The sequence below is a fragment of the Alligator mississippiensis genome, chromosome 4, assembly GCF_030867095.1.
Source record: "Alligator mississippiensis isolate rAllMis1 chromosome 4, rAllMis1, whole genome shotgun sequence".
Classification (NCBI taxonomy): Eukaryota; Metazoa; Chordata; order Crocodylia; family Alligatoridae; genus Alligator; species Alligator mississippiensis.
In genome coordinates this window covers 189,107,063-189,133,703 of record NC_081827.1, presented here as the reverse complement: position 1 = coordinate 189,133,703, position 26,641 = coordinate 189,107,063, and the positions used below count along the sequence as shown (strand labels likewise).

General features: G+C 42.0%; 1 protein-coding gene across 41 annotated transcripts in view; it reads left to right on the top strand.

The window, feature by feature from the left end:
* PCBP3 (poly(rC) binding protein 3) overlaps positions 1–26,641 on the top strand; it is a 248,019-nt gene that overhangs the window by 158,527 nt on the left and 62,851 nt on the right. For 19 of the 41 annotated variants that reach the window (XM_019492277.2, XM_059727205.1, XM_019492311.2 and 16 more), the window contains 8 exons: positions 968–1,039; positions 3,644–3,667; positions 5,244–5,276; positions 5,926–6,042; positions 8,904–9,035; positions 9,501–9,650; positions 13,028–13,171; positions 24,378–24,419. In XM_019492277.2, the coding sequence (XP_019347822.1) occupies positions 968–1,039; positions 3,644–3,667; positions 5,244–5,276; positions 5,926–6,042; positions 8,904–9,035; positions 9,501–9,650; positions 13,028–13,171; positions 24,378–24,419 (714 nt within the window). Of the gene's footprint in view, positions 1–889; positions 1,040–3,643; positions 3,668–5,243; positions 5,277–5,925; positions 6,043–8,903; positions 9,036–9,500; positions 9,651–13,027; positions 13,172–24,377; positions 24,420–26,641 lie in introns of all 41 variants that reach the window. The other 22 variants (XM_019492295.1, XM_019492294.1, XM_019492301.2 and 19 more) reach the window with 6 other exon arrangements.

The following is a 26,641-nucleotide window of genomic DNA, read 5'->3' as shown; positions in this document are numbered from 1 at the left end:
GCTCCCCACCTATGCATATATGCTCCATCTCCTGAAAGAGGTGCTTAGCATGTGTCCATCACTGGTCTTAGACTCTCTGTCTTGGGTATACTTGTGTGCATACACTCAGGGCTGCTCAAAGGCAGCAACATTGGCTGGATTTTTCATGCACACAATGGGAGTTGGTGGGTAAGGCCTGCTCCATACCAGCTTTGTCAGGTGTGGCACAGAGGCAGTGTTGACATGTCCTAAGCTGAGTTAACAGAGAGTGGGTTAAGCAAGATGGAGAAAAGACAACTGGCAGAGTTTGTTTTTGAGTTCTCTCTGTCTCAGTCTGCATCTCCCATCTCCTAGGGAAGTGGCAATGTAGAAATCTCATTTTACATTGCACAAGCAAGGAGGCATGTCTCACATCAGTACACCTATGCCCTCTGAGAATTACAAAAACAAGCAGACAAGCCAGGGTATTCAGGAAAGCTAAGAATGAGAGCTCTATTTCACTCCTTTGGTCAGTGATCTCTGAACCTTACCTCAACGAGTGTGCAAGGCACTCAGCTGTTAATGTTCTGTAGAAGGCAGTTTTTAGATCTCAGGCCATTAATGATCAAGGAGCTAGTAATGAAAGATCAAAGCCCGGAAAATGAGGCCAACTGAGGACCCAAGCTCTCACAAGAAGGGAAAGCAGGATCTATCAGTCCAAGTTAATAATAAAGAAAGTGTAAAATTACTCAGTGTGATTGTGCAGAGATCCCTGAGCATCAGGTCAGTGGCTGTATTCAGAAGCTGCTTGCTCTAATGAAGTGGTGTGCTTCTGGGGTTCAGATGTCATGGAAAGAGGGAGATTATCTGGTAAGCCTCTCATTCTTCAGGAAGATGGTAATAAAACTGCTCTTCCTCTCTGTCTTCGCAGGTGATATTATTTTAGGGCTGTTTTGTCCTGCCTTGGGGCCTCCCTGTTACCTAACACTCATCTCCCATACCTTGGTAGGAAATGGAATCAAAAGTCTCCGAAGGTGGCCTGAATGTTACTCTCACCATCCGGCTGCTCATGCATGGAAAGGTAAACGGGGACACACTTTTTGTTATTTTCATTTCAGTTCCATTTCCATGAATAATGAAATAAGAAATGTTCAGAGGAAGCACTTGATTGGGCTGTTAGGAATAGTCCTGGGCAAGGGTCAGTATGCCTGGGGAAGGAACTGGAACTCAGAGATGTACAGCTCCTGCTGTGCTCCATGCTTGCTCCAGGGGAGGTGAGTGTGCCACTTTAACTACTTCCCCTGCTGCAGTGGTTCAGCTGTGCCCAGACTCTGCTCCTTCCCAGCCAGCCCTTAGGAGCAATAAGACTACTCTGGTTGGATACGCGTGGCCCTGGCTCAGAGGACTCATGAAGGACACTGGGAAATACAAGCTGGCTGCATGGTGTTCAGCAGGAAAAAAAGTGGGGGGAATAGTCCCACAAACAATCAAATATAGTTACTTGCTAGACAACACAGAGACTCTCCTGCAAACTCATTTGCCCACACACTCTTGTGCCACACACACACACTTACTCATGGAGCATCCTTGTGCCCACAGCCTCCCCCCAGAAATGCAGGCAGTCTCCAGGTGGTCTGTTCCCACATCTGGAGTCTCCATTCATCCCCAGGGCTGATATAGGCAGCAGAGAACAAGAGCACTACAGAAAACATGTGGCAGTGTTCCCTCATGTGAGCATACACAGGGAAAGATGCTCAGTTCCCCTTCCTCTGTCACCAGGCATTGGATCCCTCCCATTACCCTGAGAGGGACACATCCCTGCAGAGCACCACCAGAGGAGTCCAGCTGTGTGCCTTCCCTGCCAAGGCTGGATGGTCCTGAGAGGGAGACTAGAAATAAATCATTTGTCTGCAGTAGAAGGCCGAGCATCAGAGTGGGACAAGATGGAGGGGCCACAAAGAATGTTAACAAATGCTGTACAATAATATGCTCAAGCCTGCAAGCCCCAGGGCATGGTGCTGAGCAGGCCTGCTCTCTGGGCAATGCTGAGACATGGTAGGGCAGAGCTCAGGGATTATGCCTGGCCAGAGCTATGCTGTTTTGTGTACAATGGCCATTGCAGGGGTCAGAGCCTAGCCCCACACTCTGGGAGAACATGTGCAGCCCTCCCTGCAGAAAGTGGGGACCATTTAAAGCTAAGTTGGTGCATGTATCCTCTCCAGTGGATGACTGTCCCTGGGAGAAGTGCAGGGCATTAATGAGAAGGGTAGGAAATCTAGCACCTGTGAAGGAGAAAGAGTCAGCCAAGTACCTGGCGCTTTTGGCTCTGAGGACAGTAATCCTCAATGACACCTGAAGGCCAGCATTTCTGTGAGAGCAGCAGACCCTCAGTCCTCTCCCAAGCAGCGTATCCTTGACTGGCCCATCACTAGCGCTCTGAAAAGCTTGATTCTGAATGAGACTTAATCAAATATTGTTCTGCACCTGAAGTCTGACATTTTTGGCATTGTTCTTCTACTTTAGCATTGTTTCTCAGCCTTTTTAGGCTAATTCAAAGTTTTAAAAAATCCATCCCCCTTATTTACAAGAGTAAAAATGTATCAAGGAGACCGTCAATAAGTTGTTATAATTGATGTTTGTGTAGACGGGGTTGTGGAGGAGATTGACAGAGAACATTTGACCTTGAAGCACAAGTGTGTATGGAAAGGAAGGAAAGAGAGATTTTCTGTCATAAAATTTTCAACACCTTGTGCCATCCCAATTGCCTTTCTTGATGCTGGTCCCCTTGATTGTCATGATGCAGCACTCAAGAAATGCTTCTCAAGGAAGTCCACTCCTTTAAATTACAGTATTGGGAAGGTCCATACCTGTACCCAACTTGTAGGGCTTTAACAGAAACACCTTCCTCTTGCTTTCATGCTTTGGGCTTTACTGCACTAATTAGATATGCATGCAAACCTGTCTAGAACTCATGCCAGGTATACTTTAGCATCGGGAAACCCCAGAGCACCATGCTGCCTCCATTTCATTATGAAACACCTGGGAATGCTGAACCATTCATTTGCTTGGCAGAGTATTGCAGAAGTGGTGGTGCTCCGGTGGGGGAGAGTGGTATGCTGCTGAGGTGATACATAACAGAGTTATCCAATTTGAGCCTCATTGTTCTGTTTAAAGGAGATTTTTTCTGAAGAAGTGGACATTTATTTTCTTGTGTGTGATTTTGCTTGTGATATCCTGATGATACTGCTGTTTGTTCATAGGTTGCCTCATAAAGAGCTTTTCTAGAATACCAGACAACCACTTAAGCTTTTCTTGTCAGATATATAGGCCCCCATTCAGGACAGCTTTCAAGCATATAGTTGTGTTGTGCTAAATATGGCTGCTTTCCTGGATTAGTGGCATGCATGATAGCCAAGACTACATATGTGGCAACGTAAAAAGCAAGTAAAGCTATAACCTCTGCAGGTTATATAAAATTTTATATTGTAAAACTAATGTAAGTACCCCCTTTCAAATAAGGAAGTAATTCTCCTTCTGCTCGTCTTTCTTTTGTGATGGCTTTAATTTTTTTATCTCTGAGTCATAACACACTTAGCATACAAACTCCTGTGTTTAACTAAAAGCTTGTATTAGATTGTCTTATAGTTCTGTCATTTCATTGTCTTTATCTTTGGCTTTTTTGTAGGAAGTTGGAAGCATCATTGGGAAGGTAATTTATCTTCACTTGCATATTTAGAAACTCCATGATGATAAGCCTTGAACATGTACAGTACCTGCAACCTGCATTCTGATAGCAGTTAATTCTGTCTTGTCATTACTGGAAGATCTATAGATTTGATTGTGTGACAGACCTCTCATGTGTTTGGAGAATAGATCAAAGAGTGCTTTCCCTAAAAAGTCCATCTAAAGTACTGTCACTTCTTTCTCAACTTTTCTGCATCACTCTGGCTACTAATGTATATGGTCATGATATAAAAACAACATTTATTCATCTCTAGTTAAAAATAAACTAGAAAGTTTACTAATATGCTAGGGGCCTGGGACTGTATAGTCAATTTAAGATTCAAGCAAAAACAAATATAACTTCATTGGAATGTGTTATAAACAATCTGCAGGGCAGTGAAATAGAAACAACATTAAGAGGAGCTGCTGACAGACAGCAGAATTGCAGAACAAAGGATAGCTTGACTGATGAAAAATCAGGAACATTAAAAAGAAGAGAGGGTTGTTAACACCTGTGGAATGAAGACTTTAGAAGGGTTTGGGTAGATTATAATGAGCTATGAAGTCAATTGATTCCCTCAGCAGTGCCTGATTAGAAATGTTGCCGCCACATCCAGGCAGTTGGTTTTAAACTTTGGGTGTACCAAAAATTAAACGGGGTTGCACAAGGGTACCCCTCCCCAGATCTGTCCCTGCACATAAGTCTTGACTAGCAGAGTAAGAGAATGTAAGGGAATGAGGGCTAATTTAAGCATGTCAACACAACTTTATTGAAAAATAGGAAAACCTAAAAGAAAGGTGAACAGATGTAAAATTCCAAGTTGGATGGCATTCACTGTAAAGAATATAGAACCTCATTTGGTCAACTGTACCTCTGTAAAAAGTTCTGTGTTATGCCGTGGTGCAGTTAGGTTACTTTGAAAGTTTGGAAGATCAATACTCTAGAATACTGTCATACATTTACAAGGTGTGTTCAAGAAGAGATTATTTTAACAATGATTTTAATAAAGAGGTTATCTACCCTCCTGAACTTGGCTTTTATTTGTCCATTCTTTTCCTAATGAGTGATTAATAGCTAAGTGGAAATAGCTTTCTAGATACTAATCCATATGTACACATGACATCAACCACATCGTTTAAACAACACACTGAAGTGCCAGATTTCCTAAACATGCTGTGAGTGTTTGTGAACTTATTCCATGGAGGCTTCTATTCCGCTGCTAGTAAGAAATTGGAAAAGAAAGAAACTCGGTGTGTACTGATATTGAATAGATTTGAATATGATATTATTTGTACAGTGAGCAGTATTGACTGCAATGAACTTGGGGAGTAGATCTGCAGAGTACAAAGGGGACATTTTTACATATGAAAATGTCTAGTATACACACAAAAAATTGACATGTGGGAATAGAGGAAAGGGCAGGAGCTCTTCAGAGAGCTTTCTGTGTTTTCGTTTATATTTTATGAAACGTAATAGCTTTTAGAAGCTTCAGTAGGGATACAGTGTAAGATGAACGTGTTTGATTATGTTACTATGGTTGTGTTTCTGTTTCTTATTTCAGAAAGGAGAGACTGTGAAAAAGATGCGTGAGGAGGTAAGCAGCCCGGCTGTTTGAAGTGACTTCTAATGAAACCTACATGAGACTAATAGAAAGGGCTTGCTCATGCCATTTAGCTGGTGGGAGCTTTAGTACACAGTAGCCCAAAGCTTTGCAGATATTTAGTTCAGTCTGAGACAATGTGCAATTAAGTACTTAATCAGTTTTAAAGATGATTCACCTGTTAGGAAGGATGTAAGCAGATAATAAAAGCAGGCCATGTCCGGAGAACTTTCATCCATATTTATGTAGTCTACACTCAAGCAAGGCTCCATTGAACCCAGGGGGAGTTTGCCTAAATAAAGACTTGATAATATAACCAAGTAATCTGCATTAGAAGTGCGTTTATCTAAGGACTTTATGTTCTTTGCATACTAATACATCACATCAGTATAAAAGTTTCTTTTAAAATGTGTGAACTAAAGCCATGGTCATAGATCATATGCCACCAGAGCACCCTTCCATTGGTGTGGAGTCATTGGCAGCACACATGGGTACAGGGTAAGAAGAGAGCTGAGGTAATGGAATTGCATCTTGCATTTTCCTCTTTCTCAATAGCTGAGATTTAAGTTTACCCCTCTGCAAACTGATGGATGCTTAAAGGGCATGAGAAGATTTTCTTTCCTTTTTCTTTTTTTCCCCCCAGAGTGGAGCAAGAATCAACATCTCAGAAGGAAACTGCCCAGAAAGAATTGTGACCATCACAGGCCCCACGGACGCTATCTTCAAGGCTTTTGCCATGATTGCTTACAAGTTTGAGGAGGTGAAAAATTTTATTCCTTCCTCTTTGGAGGAAGATTACTGAGCAGATTTTAATAGACAGTGTTCAGGCTGAGATTGGTACTGTGTCAAATGCTGCTCCATTAATGTCTTCTGAAAATAACTGCAGGCCAAGTGGAGATGTTTAGTGCATTCCTGTGGCTACATTTCAGAATGCAGAATCCCATGGCATTGTCATGTGGCAGTGTTACAACATTATGCTGCAATGTCAAGAGACTGATGTCATGTTACTGTAATGGGTCAGCATGGCAATGGGAAGGGGAGGCAGCACAAAATGTTAGGTAGGCCTGGGCTTTGGGCAGTGAGATCAGGACAGAAATGCTTGCTCAGCCAGCCTGCACTGGTGTTACACACTTTCCCTGTGCAGTCTGTTGCTGCTGCTGTGAGGAGCCAATGGGCTGTGATGCTGGAGAAGGTGCTCTGAGATGACACCATGCAGCCCCTCCAGAACAGTCAAAGAGGTGCCTTATAAGGGGGCCAAGTTGCTGAGGAAAAAGGAGAGAAGGAAAGGTAAGGTAGAGAGGACAAGTGGGGTTGGGGGAATGGTGAGTAGGTAGGATTGTATGTGGAGTAGCGATAGGGAGGGGAGAAAGAAGGGATGTCCGCTAAGGAGTGTTGCCCATGGGTAGGAGGTCTGAAGCAAATGAATTCTGGCACAGCTTCCTCTATAAGGATATACAAGCTTGTTCTGCTTGGGGGTCTTCTGGACTCTGGCAGCAAGGGAGTCGTTCAGTTTGGCCTAGTTCTTAGCAGCAAGCAGTGTAGCTTTCTTGCAATGTACAGGACTAACTACTTTCTTTCAGGTGGCCTTAACAGAGAGGCAAAGGACCAAGAGGACAGAAACAAAAATTGGAATTGCCTGCCCTCCTCCTTTTAGAGCTGTTCTGTCAAAACCAAGGTTTAAGTACCTGAACGTAGACTGGATAGGCCTGTATGGGTGCTGGATGTGCTTGCCCTTGTCTTTTCAAGGGGGAGATGAGTGAATTTTTGAGACTATCAATACAGGATTTTTAAGAATACTGTAGCTCACTGTTACATTGCACTTTCAATAGCAGATGTCAGACTCTTTTATTCCCATGTTGCAGATGGGGAAATTAAGTCATACAGAGAGGGAAAGTGGCTTATCTAAGGTCACAGACCAGTTACAGAGCTGGGCCTAGAAGTCAAGTGCCCTAAGGTCCAGTTTAGTGCACTATACCCACCTACCCCCTTTTCACTGCTTCTGTGCTCACTCACCAAATGGAAAAGGCAGACATAGGAATCACTCCACATGAAAGGGTTGTACGCTTTGTATTTACAGTGGATTGGGCATTTGATGGTATGAAGAGTGGCCTTTTCCTTTGAGGGTGTGAAAAGCTTTATTCTTCAGGAAAATTGCTTCAACAAGGCATAATTTGAAGGTGGTGTGTGCTTTGGGAGATCCCATCACTTTGCATTACACAGTCACTTTTTTTAACTTTGTCAGTGTGACATCTCCCTTGGGGTTTTCATCAAATTTAATTCAATTCTCTTCCTTTGACTTTTTCATTGTCAAGTGTAAAGATTTACTATGTGTAGCCTTCTGGGGTGAAGAGCAAATTCAGCTTTCTTAATTGGACCTGCATGCTTCCTGGTAAAATCTCCGTAGGACAGCCTGGTACGAGTATAAGAATGAAATATCTGTATGCTTGATGGAAATATGCTAACATATAGCAATCAACATCTCTCCTATTGCTCAATAGTGTAGCTTATACTGTGTCCTTACATCTCTAGCTAGAAAAGAATTGTGTTTCATCCTGGGATCTTGTACTTAATTTTAGGTGGCACAGGGAGACATTGTGAAAATGTGTCCTAAATATTCCCAAGAATAGGTTTCTAATGTAACGTGCTTCATCATTGTCACGTGGTGACTTTTTCACCATGATAAACTTAGATCAGTGGAAGTACTTTAACATTTTTGTAGACTTTCATATATTTTAAAGATCTCGTGGCATTTGAGGGCTACAATTTATGGTAAATAAGCTAAGCATGAAGTCCCAGATGTCCCAAAATGTGTGCATTTCAAGTAAAGATCTTAGTGCCTTGGTGGAACTGTGTTATATAGCATTCACGTGAATAACACCAACACTTTCTGACCCTGAAGCACCAAATTGGTTGACCAAAAAGAATGGTGCCTTCAACATGAGTTGGGAAAGCATTACAAACAGCTGTGCTAAAGCAGGGGTGCTCGACCCCTGGCTGGTAGGCCAGATCTGGCCTGCAGAATTGTCATGTGGTCCTTGTGGCTTCCCACAGATCCAAAAATCTGATGTTGGGGGAGTGGTGGAAGTGTTAAAGGCTGCAGGCCAGGTGGCATGACCCTGTGCACTAGATTGAGTGCATGGGGCTGGGGTGGGACAGGGACAGGCTGAGCAGTATGGAGCCCAATCCAGGCACACAGGGCCAAGCTAAGGCAGCATGGGCAGTCTGGGTGCATGGGGCTGGGTCAAGGCAGTGCACGGGCTGGTCTGGGCACAGGAGACCCAACTCGGCATGTCAACCCCATGAGAGACTGGTCCCGCATCAGTTATCCTAGTCCAAAGGGCCAAAAGAGTAAGCACCACTGTAATAAAGGGTACAGTACAGTCTATGGGCAGCCAGTGTAAAATGCTGACTGGCACCTTGCAAATGTTTGACATACATGGTTATGCAGCTATGAAAATAGTTGACTGTCATGCTTTCTATTTTTGACAGCACGAGGTGATCACCACAGAGTTTTAGGCAAGGTTTAACATTAACTCGCCCATGTATTTATGCCAGTTTAGATAGCATTTGTACAGTAGAATACTTAATTCTGTTTTTTTTTTCCTTTTTCCCCTTCTAAAGGACATAATCAACTCAATGAGCAACAGCACTGCTACCAGTAAACCACCAGTAACACTGAGGCTGGTTGTGCCTGCTAGCCAGTGCGGGTCACTGATTGGCAAAGGGGGCTCCAAGATTAAAGAAATCAGGGAGGTAATGCAGACCTTTTTACCCTTTTTTTTTTTAAATGATTATAAATGTAACTTATTAAAGCCACATTTTCAATTGCATGACACTGATTTTGCAGCTTCAGGAGTTAGTATCTACATGCATACTGCGTCACCAGCCATATCTGTTCAGCAACACAGTTGCCACCAGAAGCTGTGCAAGTGATATAGGTTCCTGTCAGTGCTAGCATGGTATTATATTTAGCTTCAAAAGAGGAGGAGGATTGCAATATCTATCCTCTGTTATGTAGAGTGGCACAGGAAAGGACAGTAGCAGTCGCATAAAATGTGCAAACAAAGAATTATTAACCCATTTAACACACCAAAAATGAACATGCTAAAGTTAGAGCTAGCTGCAAAGAAATAGATCATTAGATGTTTTCTTTTACAGCTGCCACACATTCAATTTTGCTGTTCTCCCTTTCTCTCTCCCTCTTTCTGCTTTTTCCAGTCAACAGGTGCTCAGGTTCAAGTGGCGGGGGACATGCTGCCCAACTCCACAGAGCGGGCAGTGACAATCTCGGGAACCCCCGATGCAATTATCCAGTGTGTCAAACAGATCTGTGTGGTGATGCTGGAGGTACAGTCTGTAACAATGGGGGTAAAGTATATAGGAAAAAATTATCAACAACCAAAATGACAATGAAAACTCTGGAGTAGTCATGTTTGTTATTGTTTACCTCCAGTTATTGGATCATGCTAGTTTCCTGGTACTGTTACTTTCAAACCCATATCATGAACTTTCACTCAGCAGTGCATTCCATTACTATTTATAGTGTTAGGGGTTGAAATACAATGAAATCTGAAATAAGATATTTTCTACTGAGTCATGTCTAGAGTCACATGAAGGTTACTTTAGAAATTAGGAGGCCTTTTATGGAGGGACACAGAAAGAAAGGCTAGAGCTAGAAAAGCAGAGAGAAGAGTGTGGACACAGAGAGAAATAAAATGTTTGACATGAACTGAGGCAAACCCTTGAAGTGTTTGAAAACCAGGTTTTTTTGGTGGGAGAAGTCATTTTGGAGCAAATCCTGAAATGAATGGGACTAGCATGGAATGGAGTGATACAATCACTGTTGAATTTTCATGTGAGAGAAGGCAGGAACTGGTATTTTTCACATGCCAGAGTTTGCACAGTTTAGGGGATGAAATGTCATTTATCAAAGACAATTACTGAGAGCAGTGTGCTGTGTTGATCAGCTGTGTGCTGTCTTAATGTCACAACAAGCCCCCGAATCAAATGCAATCATAATACTCTCAAGGTGAGGAAGGATCCTGCTCCTTGGACACATGCAGTTAGCTAACACAGCAGACATCTCTGGAATGTTGCATCCCTTTACCCCCTCTTGAAGGCTGCCTGACACAAGTTCATTTCCTACCTCCAATGAGAATTGCATGCTTTCCTGTGACATAAGCAAAACAACCACTCTTCCTTTCATTGGCTTGAACAGATGCATATCTTATTGTGAGGCTTTAGAACAAGGAACCAAATGCTTGATTGTAACCAATGACATTTAAATACTTGCAGACTAGATCAGGAAAGATGCCACAAGTACTTTGAAAAGAAAGGAATGTGGTTAACCTCTATATTTCATAGTAGTAGATAAAAATCCATGCTGTTGGACAAAGAAGCAATGGTCATTGTTAAGTGATACATGTAGTATTTGGTCTTTATCGCTAGTTGAGAACAGTATTATCCTTGAAAATGCCAGTGCCATTTTGGTGTATAAGTGAAATGAGTGCAGTGTATTGAAAGTAATAACTCCATACACATGTATAATAATACAAAAAGATGTATAAAAGGTGTATGTCTGCTGCTAGCTGCTGTGAAGTGCTGACATTCTGAAGTTCTGACTGACTTTAGGAAGAGTTGCCAATTTGCTTTAGCTCTTAGGTTTTGGTTCACTAATAATGATAATATTAATACTAATAATAATTACTAATTAATAATATTAATACTAATACTATTAGCTATTTTTACAATCTGAAGTATTAACATTTGTTTTGTTTTAGTTTTTTACAGTGATTTTCACTATCATCCTGAATCCTTTTGTTATCTAAGAAATAACACACTCATTTTTCCTGCATTGTTAATACAGTATGAGAAAAAGCATATTTTTGCATATACATATATGGAATACATGTGTGTGCATATGTGCACATGTACACGTGTGTGCATACACACACACACACTTATAGAAACTTTTGAAATAGTGTAGTTCATTTGGTGGATTTGATCTTTTCTGTGTTACTATTTATTGTGAGGTTTTTGATATTTTTACACTGCAGACAGTAGTGTCTATATATTTATAATATACACTGAGGTCTCTATAAGAAATGTCACAGGAAGAGCTTTCAAGAGATTTATTTCGTGCATAACAATTATTTGTTTATGAGAAACCCAGCATAGAGTGAGAAGACATAATTCAACATACATGTATAAAAACACCATTCAAGCTAATAGTCACAGAATGTAGCTCAGGCATTCACATCTCAAGAAATGGATAAGGCTAAGGCAGCAAACTGAATGGGTGAGTAGCTTGGACTTCTGGCAGGATGGAAAGGCAGGAAGCATGTATGTCTGGGAAAAGTCCTCCCAATGGTATGTTAATTTATGGCTCCGTTTTGCCTGTCTGTCACTAGCACAACAAAAGCTCTTACACTGCATTCAGCTTCCAACATATTGTACAGGAGCCCAAGACAACCAAAAGCTGCTGATGCTAAACTTTACTGTTGGCTGTAACCACATGTCGTCCCAGCCATGGCCTTGCCCCCCAGTTGTCCTTGCAGTTCTCATTCCATGATGGGAAATGTCAGGACCAAGCAGACTTCTATATCACAAAACCACAACCATGCTGCCATGAGGCAGCATCCATTTTAGGATTGTGATCATATAGTCCATTAGCCAAGTAGGCTGGGAGATTAAATTTATTACTCGGCAATCTAGAGATGGCCCTTCGTTGAGCATATTGCTTGGGGAGGCTTGTGTGTATGTGAAGTCTACACAATTGCTACCTGTTCTATTCCTCCCATGTAGTTAGGGGAAGGACTACATTTCTTATGCTCCTAAGTGAATCCATTCACCATTACAATAACATCATTGAAAATGATCATGATAGATTTGTGGCATTTCTTTTTAGAAACAAGGAAACAATTCCAGGGATTTTTTTTTACCATTCAGTTTAGTAAAAATAATTTCATATGTGAACTTTATTTAAAATACTTTTCTTTTATTTTCCTTTGAGAACCTGGTTAATGTCTAACCCTCTGTGGGACAACATTTGTAAGATTCTGTGCACAAATGTAACACGTTAAATGGTATATTACTGTTATCAGCACTAGTATTACTTTTAACATATCACTCTTAAAAGGTCCAGTTAGACCTGGGTTCCTTATGTCTTCCTAAAGAAACAAAGTGCTTGGGCTGTACCTTTGTAATACCTTTGTAATATCTCTGTTGTAGACCTAATAACAAAATCTTTCTATTGCCACTTATTTCTGAACAGTTGAGTTTTTCAATGGAATTTCAAGAGTGCTGCTATTGTAAATATTTTCTCAGGAACAGAAACTTAGGGAAAAATAGATAAAAAGAGAAATAAAAAATAAAAAGGGAAATTGTGGAGTAGTGAATGTAGGGGACTGAATGGGGTTAAGTTAAGAAGGTATACAAACTTTAGGGGAGAAAAGAATTCCTTGCCTAGTTTAATTCGAGAATAGGTTTTTTTTTCCATCTGTTGAATTATTATTTGCCTTTTATGCTCTTGTGTAGAAATCATAGTTTTCTGGTACCAACGGTTTTTCTTTCAAAATAATTAAAGGACTTAATGTCCCATTGAAAAACTGCAGGACAAGGATTGTGTTATAGCATTTGTTGTATTGTTGTGTTCAATGATGTATTTCAATGACACTTTCTCTTTACTAATATTGCAGGAAAGTTGTTCTAATGTTTTCTCTCCCTCTCCTTGTCCCTTTTCCTAGTCCCCACCGAAAGGTGCCACCATTCCCTATCGCCCAAAGCCCGCCTCCACCCCTGTCATTTTTGCAGGTGGTCAGGTAAGAGCCGACCCGCTTGCGGCCTCCACTGCCAACCTCAGCCTTTTACTGCAGCACCAGCCGCTGCCCGTTAGTGCACTCAGGTTTTCTCGCCTTCTCACTTGCATGGTGTCATCCCATTCATATTGTGCCGTAGCAGCTGGACTTAAAGCTCTTTGCAAAACTGATGATTGTTTCTTTGCCTGAAAAATTGGCTTCACTTCTCCATTCATCAGTAGGCGTATTTCGAAAGTATTTCCTCCAGCCAATTTGCAGGGGACTGAAGTTAATTGCAAAACATGCTTCTCACTGTCATGCATTCTAGGAAGAGACTGACTATCCGCAGCAGCAATTCAGCACTCACTTTGGATTACAAATCTCACCACATTAACATCTTCCTCCTGCAAGGTAAGGGCTTGTAGCACAGGATACTAAGCAAGTGCTTTATCTGAGATCACAGTAAGCGTAACCATAGTGGACTGAAAGTTAGAGTGTGTTCTGAACAGCCACACAGCAATAGTTACCATGATCTCAGTCTGCTCTGGACGGGGCTAGAGCCACCTGTGCATGCCCTGCAGACACTGACTCCAACACCAGTCACTGACTGCAACACCAGCTTGCATGTCTGCCCTTGAGATCATGCAACCCCCATTCCCAGAGCCCACATCTTCCCTCCTTACCACATGCCCAACACTGCCCAGCTTGGCAGCATCTGCCCCTGGCAGGTTGAGGCAACTTGGGTCTCTGCTACAGGTGATGGGCAGATGGAGGCATGGGGAGCTAAGCCTGGAAGGTGCTACTCCTGCCTCTGAATCCCACCCATGCCAACAGAACTGCTAGATTACTCATATTATCTCTAAGAAGTAGCCTGACAATAGGTGAGATCTGTGAAGTAGTCTGATGATAGCTAAGATGTGGAGATGGTCCCATGAAAAGCTGTAACTGCTACAATACAAGTGCACTTAGTATGTGTTTCCCAAAAGCTCATGTTTTAAGTGCAGTTTACACATCCTAAGTGTAACATACAGCATGGCCCTAAGGTGCTGAGTGCTGTGACCCTGATCCAGCAAAGACTATTAGCCCATACTCAGTTTAAGCAGCTGGTATTCAGCGCATGATTAAGTACTTTATTTCAAGCTCAAAGTACTTTCAGGCTCTTAGTGCAGGGTGATATAGAATTGGAATCTGGTCTGAATGTGTTCAGACCATTAAAATTAGGGCTGCATTTAAAGCATCACACAGTTGCCAGTTTCTGTTCCCAGTCCACCTTAGCTGAAAAATTTGCCTAATTTGGTGTACAGTTCTGCTCAGGTTTGGCCAACATTCATTTCCTAATGCACAACAAAACCCAGTTTTTGTTGAAAATTATCCATTTTAATTATGTTTGATGTGAGAAAAGGTTATTCATTGACTGCATTAAATGCATTCATTTTCTAGCATTTTTAGATTCATTCAAAAAAATTTCACATGTTCTAAAATGCGATGACATAATTAAAGAATCTCTGTGCTATTCAAATGTAGCACTGAGTGCCTCTGCTCTCCAGGGGCAGATCCAGTTCCCACTAAAATCAATGAAAAAAAAATCACTTTGCTCCCTGTTGACTCCGAACCAAGGTGCTCAACACAACTCACAGAATTCAGGGTATAAACAGACGTTGCCAAATGAAGTGGATCAGCTGTGGCGGGATGCATCTTGCCATAACTGATCCACTTTCTTGTCTGAAACATAAATTGTCCATTGTCCCTCTTTGGGCCCCTGATGGGACAAAAGGCAATGCATTCTTCTTGCTCATGTCCCTTGCTGCCTTGCACCTCCTTGCTGGGACCTGTGCTGCAAGGAGGTGCAGAATTTTTCACATAGAGGCATGAGTCAGTGGGGTCCTGGTATGGGACCCTGGGGGCATAGGGTGTTGCAGGACCCTGGCAATCCCCAGCACCCCATGCCTCTGCTGGGACTTGCATCGACCCATGCTCCATGTGAAGTATAAGTTGGTGCAGGTCCTGACAAGGCAGCAGGGGAATTCCTGGCATCTTGTGCCTCCCTGCTGGGTTCCACTCTGGGTCCCACACAGACTTGGGCTCCATCAAGAGGCATGGGTCAGCATAGGTCCCAGCGTGGAGGCGCAGGATGCTGATAATTCCCTAGGTTTCATGCCACCCTGGGCCTCCTTGCCAGGACCTGCACTGCTTAATGCCTCCTTGTGAAGCATGGTCAGTGTGGGACCTAACGCATGTCCTGGCAGGGAGGTATGTGGTGCTGCGGGTTCCCTGGGTCCCATGCCTTCTTGTTGGGACCTGCATGGGCTTTCTCCACTTATGGAGACATGCCCCTGGAGATCCTGGGGTGAGTCTCCATAAAAGGTTTGCCTGAGAACAGACTTTAGGGTTGTGCCTTATATTAAAACTTTCATTACTTACACACGTATCAGAAGATAATGATGTACAAGGAAATGTACATTATTTCTAATGGACAGACTGTTAAATAACAGACAATGTTGCATTTTCTTGAGTGCACACAAGGTAAGCCAAGGCAGAGTTTGGCTCACAGTTAAGTGTGGTTTATCATAATCCTTTGCAAGCTAAATTGAACCCTGTTTTACTTATTGAAGTCTTCCCCTTCCACAGAACTTGCACACATAGGTGTGCCAAAAATTTGCATACAGAATTAATTATGGATGCTGACACTGTTTCAGACCATTAAGGCATGTTTTTATTAAAACTCCTATCAAGAATTATATGGTTTTTTAAATCCAATTTAAAAACAATTGGGCAAATGTTACCTCTATCTGATACTTTTCATTTCACCTTTTGTCAAAAACTGACCATCAAAGAACCCCCCACATTACTCTGTCTAGTTTACATCATTCCTTTAGCTCAGCTCTAAAATTGATTTGATAGAGGTCAAATCTATACGCCAATATTACACTAGCTGACTGAAGTCATTTTAAAAAACAGTTTCATTAAGGAAATATAACCTGTTGTGTAAAACCCTTGAAGTGGTTTCTAGCTGGCTTACAAAAATGATTTTAGTTATTGCAGAGAGAGGATATCAGCATTCAAAGTGTTTTCAGAAGAATATATAGGTAGTATTCAGAAACTCATCTTGCAGGTGTTTCATTGCCAATTGCTGATAATTATTTTATCTATCTAATTCAGCTATCTCTTTAATTCAGTCTCTTGTTTTTTTCAGTATCTACCACTGTAGTACCTAATAATGTAATTAGAAGAGGGAATGCCCCCAGGTCTGCACTAACTTCACTTCAGGTCAGACTGAAAGAAGACAGAAATATATCTAGCTATAATTTCAGAAATATCCATTTGTAGGTGCTTCAGTAATTGTGTGCTCCAAGGACTGAACACCCAGCTTGGACACACAAGGTCTGGTGTTCAGTGGGAATGAGCACCAACCAGTGCCACTGCTTTCAAGTGGAGTCATAGCCACTTAACACCTTGCTTTGTAGTAGCTGAATATCTAACAACTTCTTCCAAGATGACATGTTTAAAGGGTTCTTGTCCCCTGAACCATGATAAATAGAAATACAAACCATGATTGAAACACATGGAAAAGGCACATGCTTTGATAACAGAATGTTGCATTTGTAGTTGTCTCTTACTAGTCACTAAAATCAAGATAAGTACTCATTGCATCATTTATTCACTCTAGTTGCATGAAAGCGCTTTGGGTCCAGCTGTTCAAGTAACTATCTTCTTACAAGGGAGAGTAAGATGGAAGAAACTTTTTGTCCCTGGTATAAACGTGTTGGTGTCTTGAACAGAAGTTATTTCAGGGCAGAAATAAGCCTCTAGAGTTCAGACATTTCTCATTGTTTGCTCTAAAATGGAATGCTGTTTTGTCTTTTGGGTTCGATTTACATCGCTTCTTGGCCTCTTGAAGGCTTAGATCAAGTGTGTATCAGTTTTTCACACCTTGTAATGCTGGGTTAAATACTTAGCTTCTTTCCCAAAAAATGCTTTCTGTCTCCTTTGAATAAGAGAAAGTCCTATTTAATTGTACAACTCCTGTATCCAAGATAAAGGGCAAGGGCCCCTGCTCTATGCCTGGAACAAGTGATGTAGAAGAAATGCCCCCCAGTTGCCTCAGTCTCTCATTCTCTCCTTGTATGCTGCGGCATTGATGAGCATCAGGTATTCGATGCGACACAAGCAACTTTCATAGTTTCATAGTAGCTTGGGTCAGGAGGGACCTGAACAGATCATCTAGCATGACCCCCTGCCACAGGCAGGAATGAATGCTGGGTTCACAAGACCCCAGACAGGTGATCGTCCAACCTCCTCTTGAATATGCCCAAGGTAGGGGCGAGGACCACTTCCCTGGGAAGTTGGTTCCAGATTTTGGCCACCCTAACTGTAAAATATTGCCTTCTGATCTCCAACCTAAACCTGTTCTCCATCAGCTTATGACCATTCTTCCTCGTCACCCCAGGTGGTGCTGGGGAGAAAAGAGCTCTGCCTATTTTCTGTTGATCCCCCTTGATGAGCTTGTAGGCAGCCACCAGGTCCCCCCTCAGCCTCCTCTTGCTGAGGCTGAACAGGTTACGGTCCTTCAGTATCTCCTCGTAGGGCCTGTCCTGCCCTCTCACTAAGCGGGTGGCCCTCCTCTGAACCCTCTCCAGGCTGGCCACATCCCATTTGAAGTGCGGTGCCCAGTACTGGACGCAGTACTACAACTGCAGCCTGACCAAAGTCGCATAGAGGGGGAGAATCACCTCTCTGGCCCGGCTTGAGATGCATCTTTGGATGCATGACAAGGTATGGCTGGCCTTGCTGGCCTTGCTGGCTGCGAGCTGGCATTGGCGGCTCATGTTCATCTTGGAGTCAGTAATCACTCCAAGATCCCTTTCTGCCTCTGTGCTTTCAAGAAGGGAACTCCCCAGCTTGTATGTATGCTGTGGATTCCTTCTCCCAAGGTGCAGCACCCTGCATTTGTCTACGTTGAACCCCATCCTTTTCTTGTCTGCCCACTTTTGTAGTCTGTCTAAATCTAGTTGCAGCCTCTCTCTCCCTTCAAGTGTGTCCACCTCACCCCACATCTTAGTGTCATCAGCAAACTTGGACAGCGTGCTTTCCACCCCCTCGTCCAAGTAGCTGATGAAGACGTTAAACAGTGCGGGCCCCATGACCGAGCCCTGGAGTACCCCACTGCTCACATCTCGCCAGGTTGAATACAACCCGTCCACCACTACTCTCTGGGTGTGCCCCATCAGCCAATTTTTACCCATCCAACTGTGCAGGCATCAATGCCGCAGTCACTTAATTTATTGATGAGGATGGGGTGAGAGACAGTGTCAAAGGCCTTCTTAAAGTCTAGAAAGACTATGTCCACAGTGACACCATCATCCAAGGATTTAGTTACTTGGTCGTAAAAGGCAATCAGGTTGGTCTGGCAGGACCTGCCTTTGGTGAACTCATGCTGATTGCCCCTGAGCATGATCTCCCCTGCAAGCCCCCCACAGATGTGCTCCTTGATGATCCTCTCCAAGAGCTTCCTGAGCATCGAGGTGAGGCTTAGAGGCCTATAATTACTTGGGTCCTCCTTCCTCCCCTTCTTAAAAATAGGGACCACATTAGCCAGTTTCCAGGCCCCAGCACCTGGCCAGATGACCACAAATGCTCATACAGCCAGGCCAAGGGCTCCGCAATGACCCCTGCCAGCTCCCTCAACACTCTTGGGTGGAGGGCATCTGGACCTGCCGATTTAAAAATGTCTAGCCTTTCCAGAAGATCCTTAACTACATCTGCACTGACTGAAGGCCTGATAGAGCTATCCCCAAGATTGTCCCTACCTCTGGGAGGTGGGATATCCCGGTCCCTGTTCAGGAAACAAAGGCAAAGAAACTGTTAAAAATATCAGCTTTCTTATCTGGCTTGCACACCAGATTACCGTTTGTGTCTTGCAGGGGCCCTATATTGCCTGGTGACCTCTTCTTGCTCCCAATGTACTTGAAAAATGACTTTTTGTTGTCCTTAATCCTGGACGCTAGCCTGAGTTCCATCTCTGCCTTGGCTTTCCTAATAGCCCTCCTACACTCCCAGGCCGAGGAGGAGTACTCCTCCTTGGTGATAGCTCCTCCCTTCCACTGGTTGTATGCCTCCCTTTTAGTCCTCAGGCATTCCTGAATGCCCTTGCTGAGCCAAGGGGGTTTCTGAGCACTCTTACCCCCCCTTGCTTGTGTCAGGGACTGTTATCCTTTGGGCCTGGAGGATCGCCCCCTTAAGGTACGACCGTCCCTCATGGGCTCCCATCTCCTCTACCTTCTGGGCCCCCATGCCTCCCCCACTAGTCTCCTAAGCTCGTTGAAGTTGGCCCTTCTGAAGTCAAGGGCTTTAGCCTTGGTGTGAGCCCTGGACAGCCTGCGTTGGATAGTGAAATCCAGCATGTGATGATAGCTATTGCCCAGGTGGTCAAGGACCTGCAGTCCCCTCACCAGGTCATCCCCCATGGCCAGGACCAGGTCCAGCAAGGTGTTACCCCTAGTGGGGCTGTGCACCTCCTGGATAAGGTGAAGGTCCTGTAATACAGCCAGGAACCTACGCGAGCGGTCAGACCTGGCTGTCTGCTCCTCCCAGCAAATGTCTGGGTAGTTTAGGTCACCCATGACAATAACATCCCTTGACCTAACCGCCTCCATAAGCTGACTGGAGAAGTCCTGGTCTAACTCTTTATTGCCTTAGTCTTACCAAATACCACCAATTCCTTCTGGATGCCTTGGTTTAATCTGTTTCCCAACAGCCTGCATTGCTCCCATTCTCCCCAAAATACCCTTTCTACCTGCCATAAGTTCTCCCAGTGCCTGGCAACAACTTTAATTACCTCAGGCTTTCCCATTCTGCTAACAACCTTCTCATCTCTCAGTCCCAGTCTATCCTAACCCTCCTTGCAACATCCAGCCAACTGTCTCAGGCTCTCCCATCCCACAATACGTGGCTACCTGTCTCAGCTCTCCCACTCTTCCATATCCTCCATTTTCTTTCCAGGCTTCCTACCTCACTTATTCCCAAGCTCCTGGTGTCTGTACGCTGTCCCCATGTATCGCATGAACAATGATTTCTGCTTTCCCACCCTACTTGGCCCTCAACCTGGGGCACCCTGAGCATAGTCACTGACTGTTACAAATAGCAAATGGAGCTACACCCACGGGAATCAACAGCAGTTGACTGTAGTTGGAGTGAAGGGCCAGGAGCTTATGCAGTGACTGAGTACTAGTCACAAGTCAAAGTAGTACAAGTGAGTGCATTCACCCTTTAACAACTTACTGCACAGCTTCTCCTTCCATGCTTCCAAAAGCCATCCTGACCTTTGAGCAGGATTCCAGAAGCAGCTCAGGTTCTGTAGAGCCTGGGGCCATGTGGCTGTTTTAGGAGTTGTATGCATGCCCTGACTTCTGTACAGATGGCACAAGACCCAAGCCTTTGTGGGCCATGGTTTCTGTCCCTTCTTTGGAGGGGAAGCCTCAGACATAACTGACTGCATATTTCCAGTATCACAATAATAGAGTAATCCACATAACGTAGCTCCAGGACTCGGAAGAATATGCCATATCATAGTGTCAGGGGGTACTTGAGCAAATGTATGGGTAGGTTAAGTCAATGGAAGCAGAGGAAGTTGCATGTAAATCTACCCAAAGTGAGATGCCATGGTTTTTTCCATGTGCTTTTGACTGGCAATATCTGAAATTGTGTTGGGAAATGCTGATGTTAAAAAGTAATTACTGAATTGTAATTTCACTTTTTAAGAACATTGGCTTTCATCTGTGCAGGACACCTTCATATCTGTAACTAACTCGGCATTTAAAGAAAGACATTCGGTAGAATATCCCCAAGAGGCTGGACATATTTCAAATATATTCTTGAATGTTATGCTTATTGTCCTACTCTTTAAATTTCTGTAATCAGTGAAACCTGTCTAGAATTAAGTAAGTATATTACTGAATACAGAGTATAACTTATCATCCATTTGGATCCTATTTGTAATCAGTTGCTGTAAACTGTAGATGGCAATGTACAATGTTCAAAGTCTGACCTCCAAAAGAAAATTAGTTAAAATATCAAATTGAAATTCAAAGGAAAATTTAACATTTGAGAGAACAGCCTCAATCAGCTGTCCTTATTACTATACTTTATGAGAAAAAGATATGAGTGGGGAATTTAACCCTTTGGAGACTGAGGACATCCAGAATGTGCCTTAAGAAATGGTAATGTTCTAAATGTTAAAGAATTTTTGCTTCCAGAAATGAAAACCAAACAACAACAAAAAATGCTTGTTGTCTTTTGGTCTCCAACCGTTCTGCTCTTGTTGTTGTTCGTCACCCAGCCAATTTAGGGATATCACTGAAGTGACCAACTTGTTGATTTGGAGCAATGTTGTAACTTTTTGACCATTCAACATTTTTCTTTTCTGTGCTGTCTTTACTCTCCCTTTACAAACTGTTATCCATCTTTTATGCCATTTATTTTGGAATCATCTGAAAATGTTTTGACTAGTAAGATATCCCAACAAGTTCTTTGATACTAGAGTATCTAGTATATGGCTGTTTGTATCTGTAGTGCTTATTTTTGAGGGGATAAAAAGAATATATTAAGGATTGCTACAAAGCTTTGATAAAAATCCAAGATCCCTTGCAAATACCAAACTAGATCTCAAGGTTATAGAGAGGGAAATTTGCTGTAATGCAGACAGTAAGCACAAGGCTCATATATCACTTAAATGTAACTTATGCACTATTTTGAGGGCATAAGTGAGATGTAAGTGGCATACTTGCCTTGTATTGGCTTCCTGCACAGAAGTACATTTCACCCTAATATGGCTTTATGGTGTATGTATAGATTTAGCAAGGTATAAATACTGCACATTTTATAATAGAAAACAAAATATTTGAAAAAAAATCCGCTTTGCTTTGTGTTACTTTCCACAATATATGAGTAGGTATTTGTGTTACCTTTGCAAAAGTCAATGACTATATCACAGATATCACCGGTACTGAGTCTGATTCACTTACCTGGTTTCACTGTGGTGAATACAAGCAATCTCTTCATTTTTAATTCTGTACCTCATGGGATATGTTAATCAATGACTGTATGCATGTTCTTTATATAAAGGGACTTATTTAAACTTTTTAACTGCACAGCTCAGCAAATTCTGTCAGGCTGAAAAACCATATTGTTTTTACTCTGATGAAAAATATGCACATGTTTTGTTTCAGTGATTTTTTTTTTTTACTAGTGTTCATTTGAATAAAGCATAGAATGCCTTCATTTGTGATGGTCCTGAGAGGGAAGTTTCTGTCTGTTGAAGCCAGTACTGAGAACAGAGAAAACTCTTCCATTTTCTGAATTAAACCTTTTTCACCTGTGCCAGTCACAGCTGGACCCTGGGCTGGATTATTTTTCTTTCTTTATAAACACTGCCTTATGGAATAATAGATTTAAGAGCTGCCCATTAATTTGGATAGAAATAGGCTGTTCAGACTCCTTGTGCATCTTTATAAATCCCAGCCATAATATCTGGCAGTGTACATGAATATTCATTTGGATAAAGGTTCCAGTCCTGCTAGCAGTTACCAATAGAAGTTTTGTCTAAAGTAAGTACCCTCTGTCTGCACTCTTAATATGTTTTCTGAATTACCTATTTATTTTACAAGTATGGATCATGAATGGGTGGAAAATAAAAACAATTAATGGATTTCGAAGTGGGTAAATTCAGTGCATGATGCATGCTTTCTAAGACTCAGGTCATAAGCATAGCTGAAAGCTGCCAGATTCAGAGCCTGGTTAATATTGGCTCCAAAGTTGACTGCTGTATCTTTGCTTATCTATGGCTGACATTTATAACTTTGCACAGTGCAGTTCCATTAAACTATATTTATTATAGTGAGAGCAATTACTTAGGAAGTCCAGTCCTAAAAGTTACCAAGTGCCGCTAACACGAGTTTGCTGAGTTCTTGTCAGATGCTCAGTATCCTATGGGACCAGGCTGATAAAAGCAACTCCTGCTTAGAGTTGTGCAATTTTTAAATTAAAGTTAGAATGTTATGAAAGAATGATCTCTACATAGAAGAAAATGAGCCTTCAGAAATGTGTTTGAAAATGTAGTCCAAAGGGCTTTTATATGTACTCCGGAAGTGTCTCTATCGTCTGAATTTTAATGGTCTCAGTTCCACAGCCTGTCTGCATATAAACTGTCTGTCACCTGCCACGAGGAACTTCTGTGTTGCACATACCCAGCAGATGCAAAATAGAGCCATAACTCCTGCAAACAACATGCAGTATGTTTTTCTAGTGTAACATGAAATCAAAGGGTGATGAAATTACTTCACTTACTATGAAAATATTTCCATGATTGTGACTTCACTGTCATAGTCACAGGGCTTACTGTGCCCTGTGAAATTGGTATGGAGATTAAAAGAGAATATAGTCAATCACTTTAAAACTTCCATTCATTTAACAAATGTGCTTTTTATGTGTGATCTTAAGATGTTTTTTGGAACTAAAACCAGTCTTAGTTTTACACACTGTACTATCCAGTTCAGTCCCTGCAATGTTCTGATCATCCAAATCTTTCTTAGAAAGATGTAATCAGATCACAATGAGAGGTTGGAAATAATCACATTACGAAGAGTTGTTTTAAGCAAACCAGCTGCTGATATGTATTTGTAGGGCTTCCCGAGCATAACTGTGTTAAAAAAATCTTGTACAGCAAAGTGTGTATTGGGTTTAAATACTGTGTAGCAGTTCTGTAGTTCTGGCTTGGTGTTGAATGCTGAATTAGAAATCCTATAATCCAAACAGAGGCATTTTGGGATTTCTCTGTACACTTGCTAAAAAGCTCTATTTTAAATAATTAAATTATAATTATGTAATTTAAAGGACTGTTCTGGGTCTTTTTACTAAGCAGTGCTGCTGCTTGTTGCAGAAACCTTTTTAAGAGGGAAGGCATGTTATTTTCATGACATCATAGTTAGCAGTGTTCTCTCAGTCCAATGGTCTGGATTAGAAAGCAGAGGGTTTTATAGTCGGCATTCCAAAGAATTACAGCTGAAAGGAACTGAACAGGAGCAATTTTAACATTGACTGTAGGGTACTATGGAGAAGGATGAGGTTGCCCTATCTGGCTTAATTTATATGTGAATGTACATGTCAAAAAATCAAAATACCTTCTCTGTTTTACCATGTGGGTTATTGAAAGGAAAAATAATTTGGTAAAAAAGGCTCAAGCAAGACACAGGATTTAACTGGATGCTGCTGTAAAGTCTAATAATATATATTTTTTCTTTTGCAGGCCTATACAATTCAGGGACAATATGCTATTCCACACCCGGATGTGAGTTTTACCCTAATTTTTCTTATATCCATTCTACTCTTCTATGTCACCTGCATGCTTCTGTTAATTACTACTAATATTAATATTACACAATAATATTAATACTGTATTCTCAAAGTAACTGACCATGTGTAGTATCTGTAATACCTTGAATAGCCTTTAACCTATTAGCACTAAACTTTATTAATATTGAGGACTTGGCCTGATGCTAAATTACTGCATTGTTCAGTGCTATCCCTTTACTAAGATATATATCCTATATGCATTTTGTGCCTTAGAGAATGGTCAAAATAGTTTTTCACCTCTACTTCCTCATCTTCATTAAATGTTGATAATCAAATGCATACAATGACTTATCTAGGTGCTCATGTGAAAGGGCACATGTATTTGAAAACTTAGGGTATTATGGCTGTCTCAAAAACTTTGCTTTGAGAGCTGTGCCTTCCCATAAGTTTGTCATTAAATATGTTCTCAGTCTTACTGGAAAGGAAGTCTGTATGACGATGCTGAATTCTTCCCATTGTTCAAAACAAAATAGTTCAATAACTTAAGCACAGACTATAAAATGCTAAGTTTGGTGAATGGGAACAAACATCCCAAACATTTTATTTGGCATAACACAGAGATGAGACCCCAAAAGTTGCCTAGCAATGAGTCGGTCAGCAAAGCTTTCTGTTGTGCATGATTTATCTGTAGGAAAGGATATAGGTAATTATAACTAATTCTTGCTACTTTCTGGCTGTTCTGGTGATCTCAGTATTTGTCTGGTGGGGAGCAGGAGTGAAGAAAAGGAGAAGAAAGGACTGCTGTTTCTTAGTTAAATTATTTTTTTTCTTGATGTCTACTTCTAGTGATATAAACCTGGGTACAGGTGGCAAAGGGCACATCCCCTTTGCAACCTTCACCAGCATGCCTCATCGGCAGTTTCTTTAGTGTTTTCCCCCAAAGAAAATTAGGATCAGTACATGAAATCCCATGTATAGGTACAACCTCCACAAATAAACCAGTCCACAGCCTCAGGGAATTGCCTGGCCTACCTGTTTGCTTCAATTTCTTAGGGATGTGAATGAAGAAGCATGAGAAACCCACTTCTCGTGGTAGTATCAGTCTGCACTATACTACAATGAATTAGGTTAAGTACGTTACCACTTCTTCATAAATTGAGGGTGTGTGCTTGCAGTTCCCAAGACTCCTAGCTGAATTTGAAGACCGAAGCTGGTGAGACTGGTGTTTTGAACTTCAGATCTGTATTTCTATGAGTTGTATCTTAAAGTGTGTTGTATAGGAAGCCAGACTTAGGCTCTAAGATGTCTCTGGTATGAGAGAATTTCATAGAGAACAACCTGTGAAAGGAAGAGTCCCTGTCTTCCATGGACTTCATGATTCGCAGAAGCATGTGAAACACCTAGTTAACTAAGACCCAAGAGAGGTCATCTCTGAGATAAGTGATCTAAAGCACTGAGGATTTTGTAATTATAATCAACATCTAGAATTTCACCTGGAAGTGAATTGCCAATTAATGCAGTGGACAGAGCGCAAGTGTAATAGTCTTTTCTCTTTATTCTGGCCTAGCCAGTGATCGATAGCATCATCTTATACTAGCTGAAGTTTGCTGAAGGTTGCCTTTCTTGGTACAGCAGGCTATAGTTTATTGTTGAGGTAAGAAAGATGGACGAAACTGTTCAAGTGAAAAGAAGCAGCCTCTTTGCCATCCTGAAGTGAAAGGAAGCACTTCTGCTATACTATTCTCTGTGAGTCCATGAGCAGGAAGGAATCTAGTGAGATCTCAGGCTTGAGGCCCACTGTTACAATTGGCATCCCAATTTTGATGGATTATTTAAACTAGCTAGCTTTCCTCCATGGCCCAAACTTCCATTGAGAAAGCCAGGAAATTATCTATTGTAGATTCAAAGAAGAGGAGATGCAGTCCTGTGTGTCCTCAGTCTCTTGGTTATGTGTTGGTTCGTAGCTCCTCGTGACGTTCTCTGGTGGCTTTACATGGACATTAAACAAGGGGAAAGATGGAATTGACCCTCATGCGATGCCGTGGCTAACCCCATTGATAAGAAGAATCAGTTACCCAATACAGCCCTTTGAATTCTATCTTAAATTGAATGAAACAACTTTAACCACTTTGTCCAGTCCTTCCAAGACAAATTGGCAACCCTTTGTAGTCAGTACCATCTAAATCATTAACAGGATCTAGGCATACTAGCACAAAT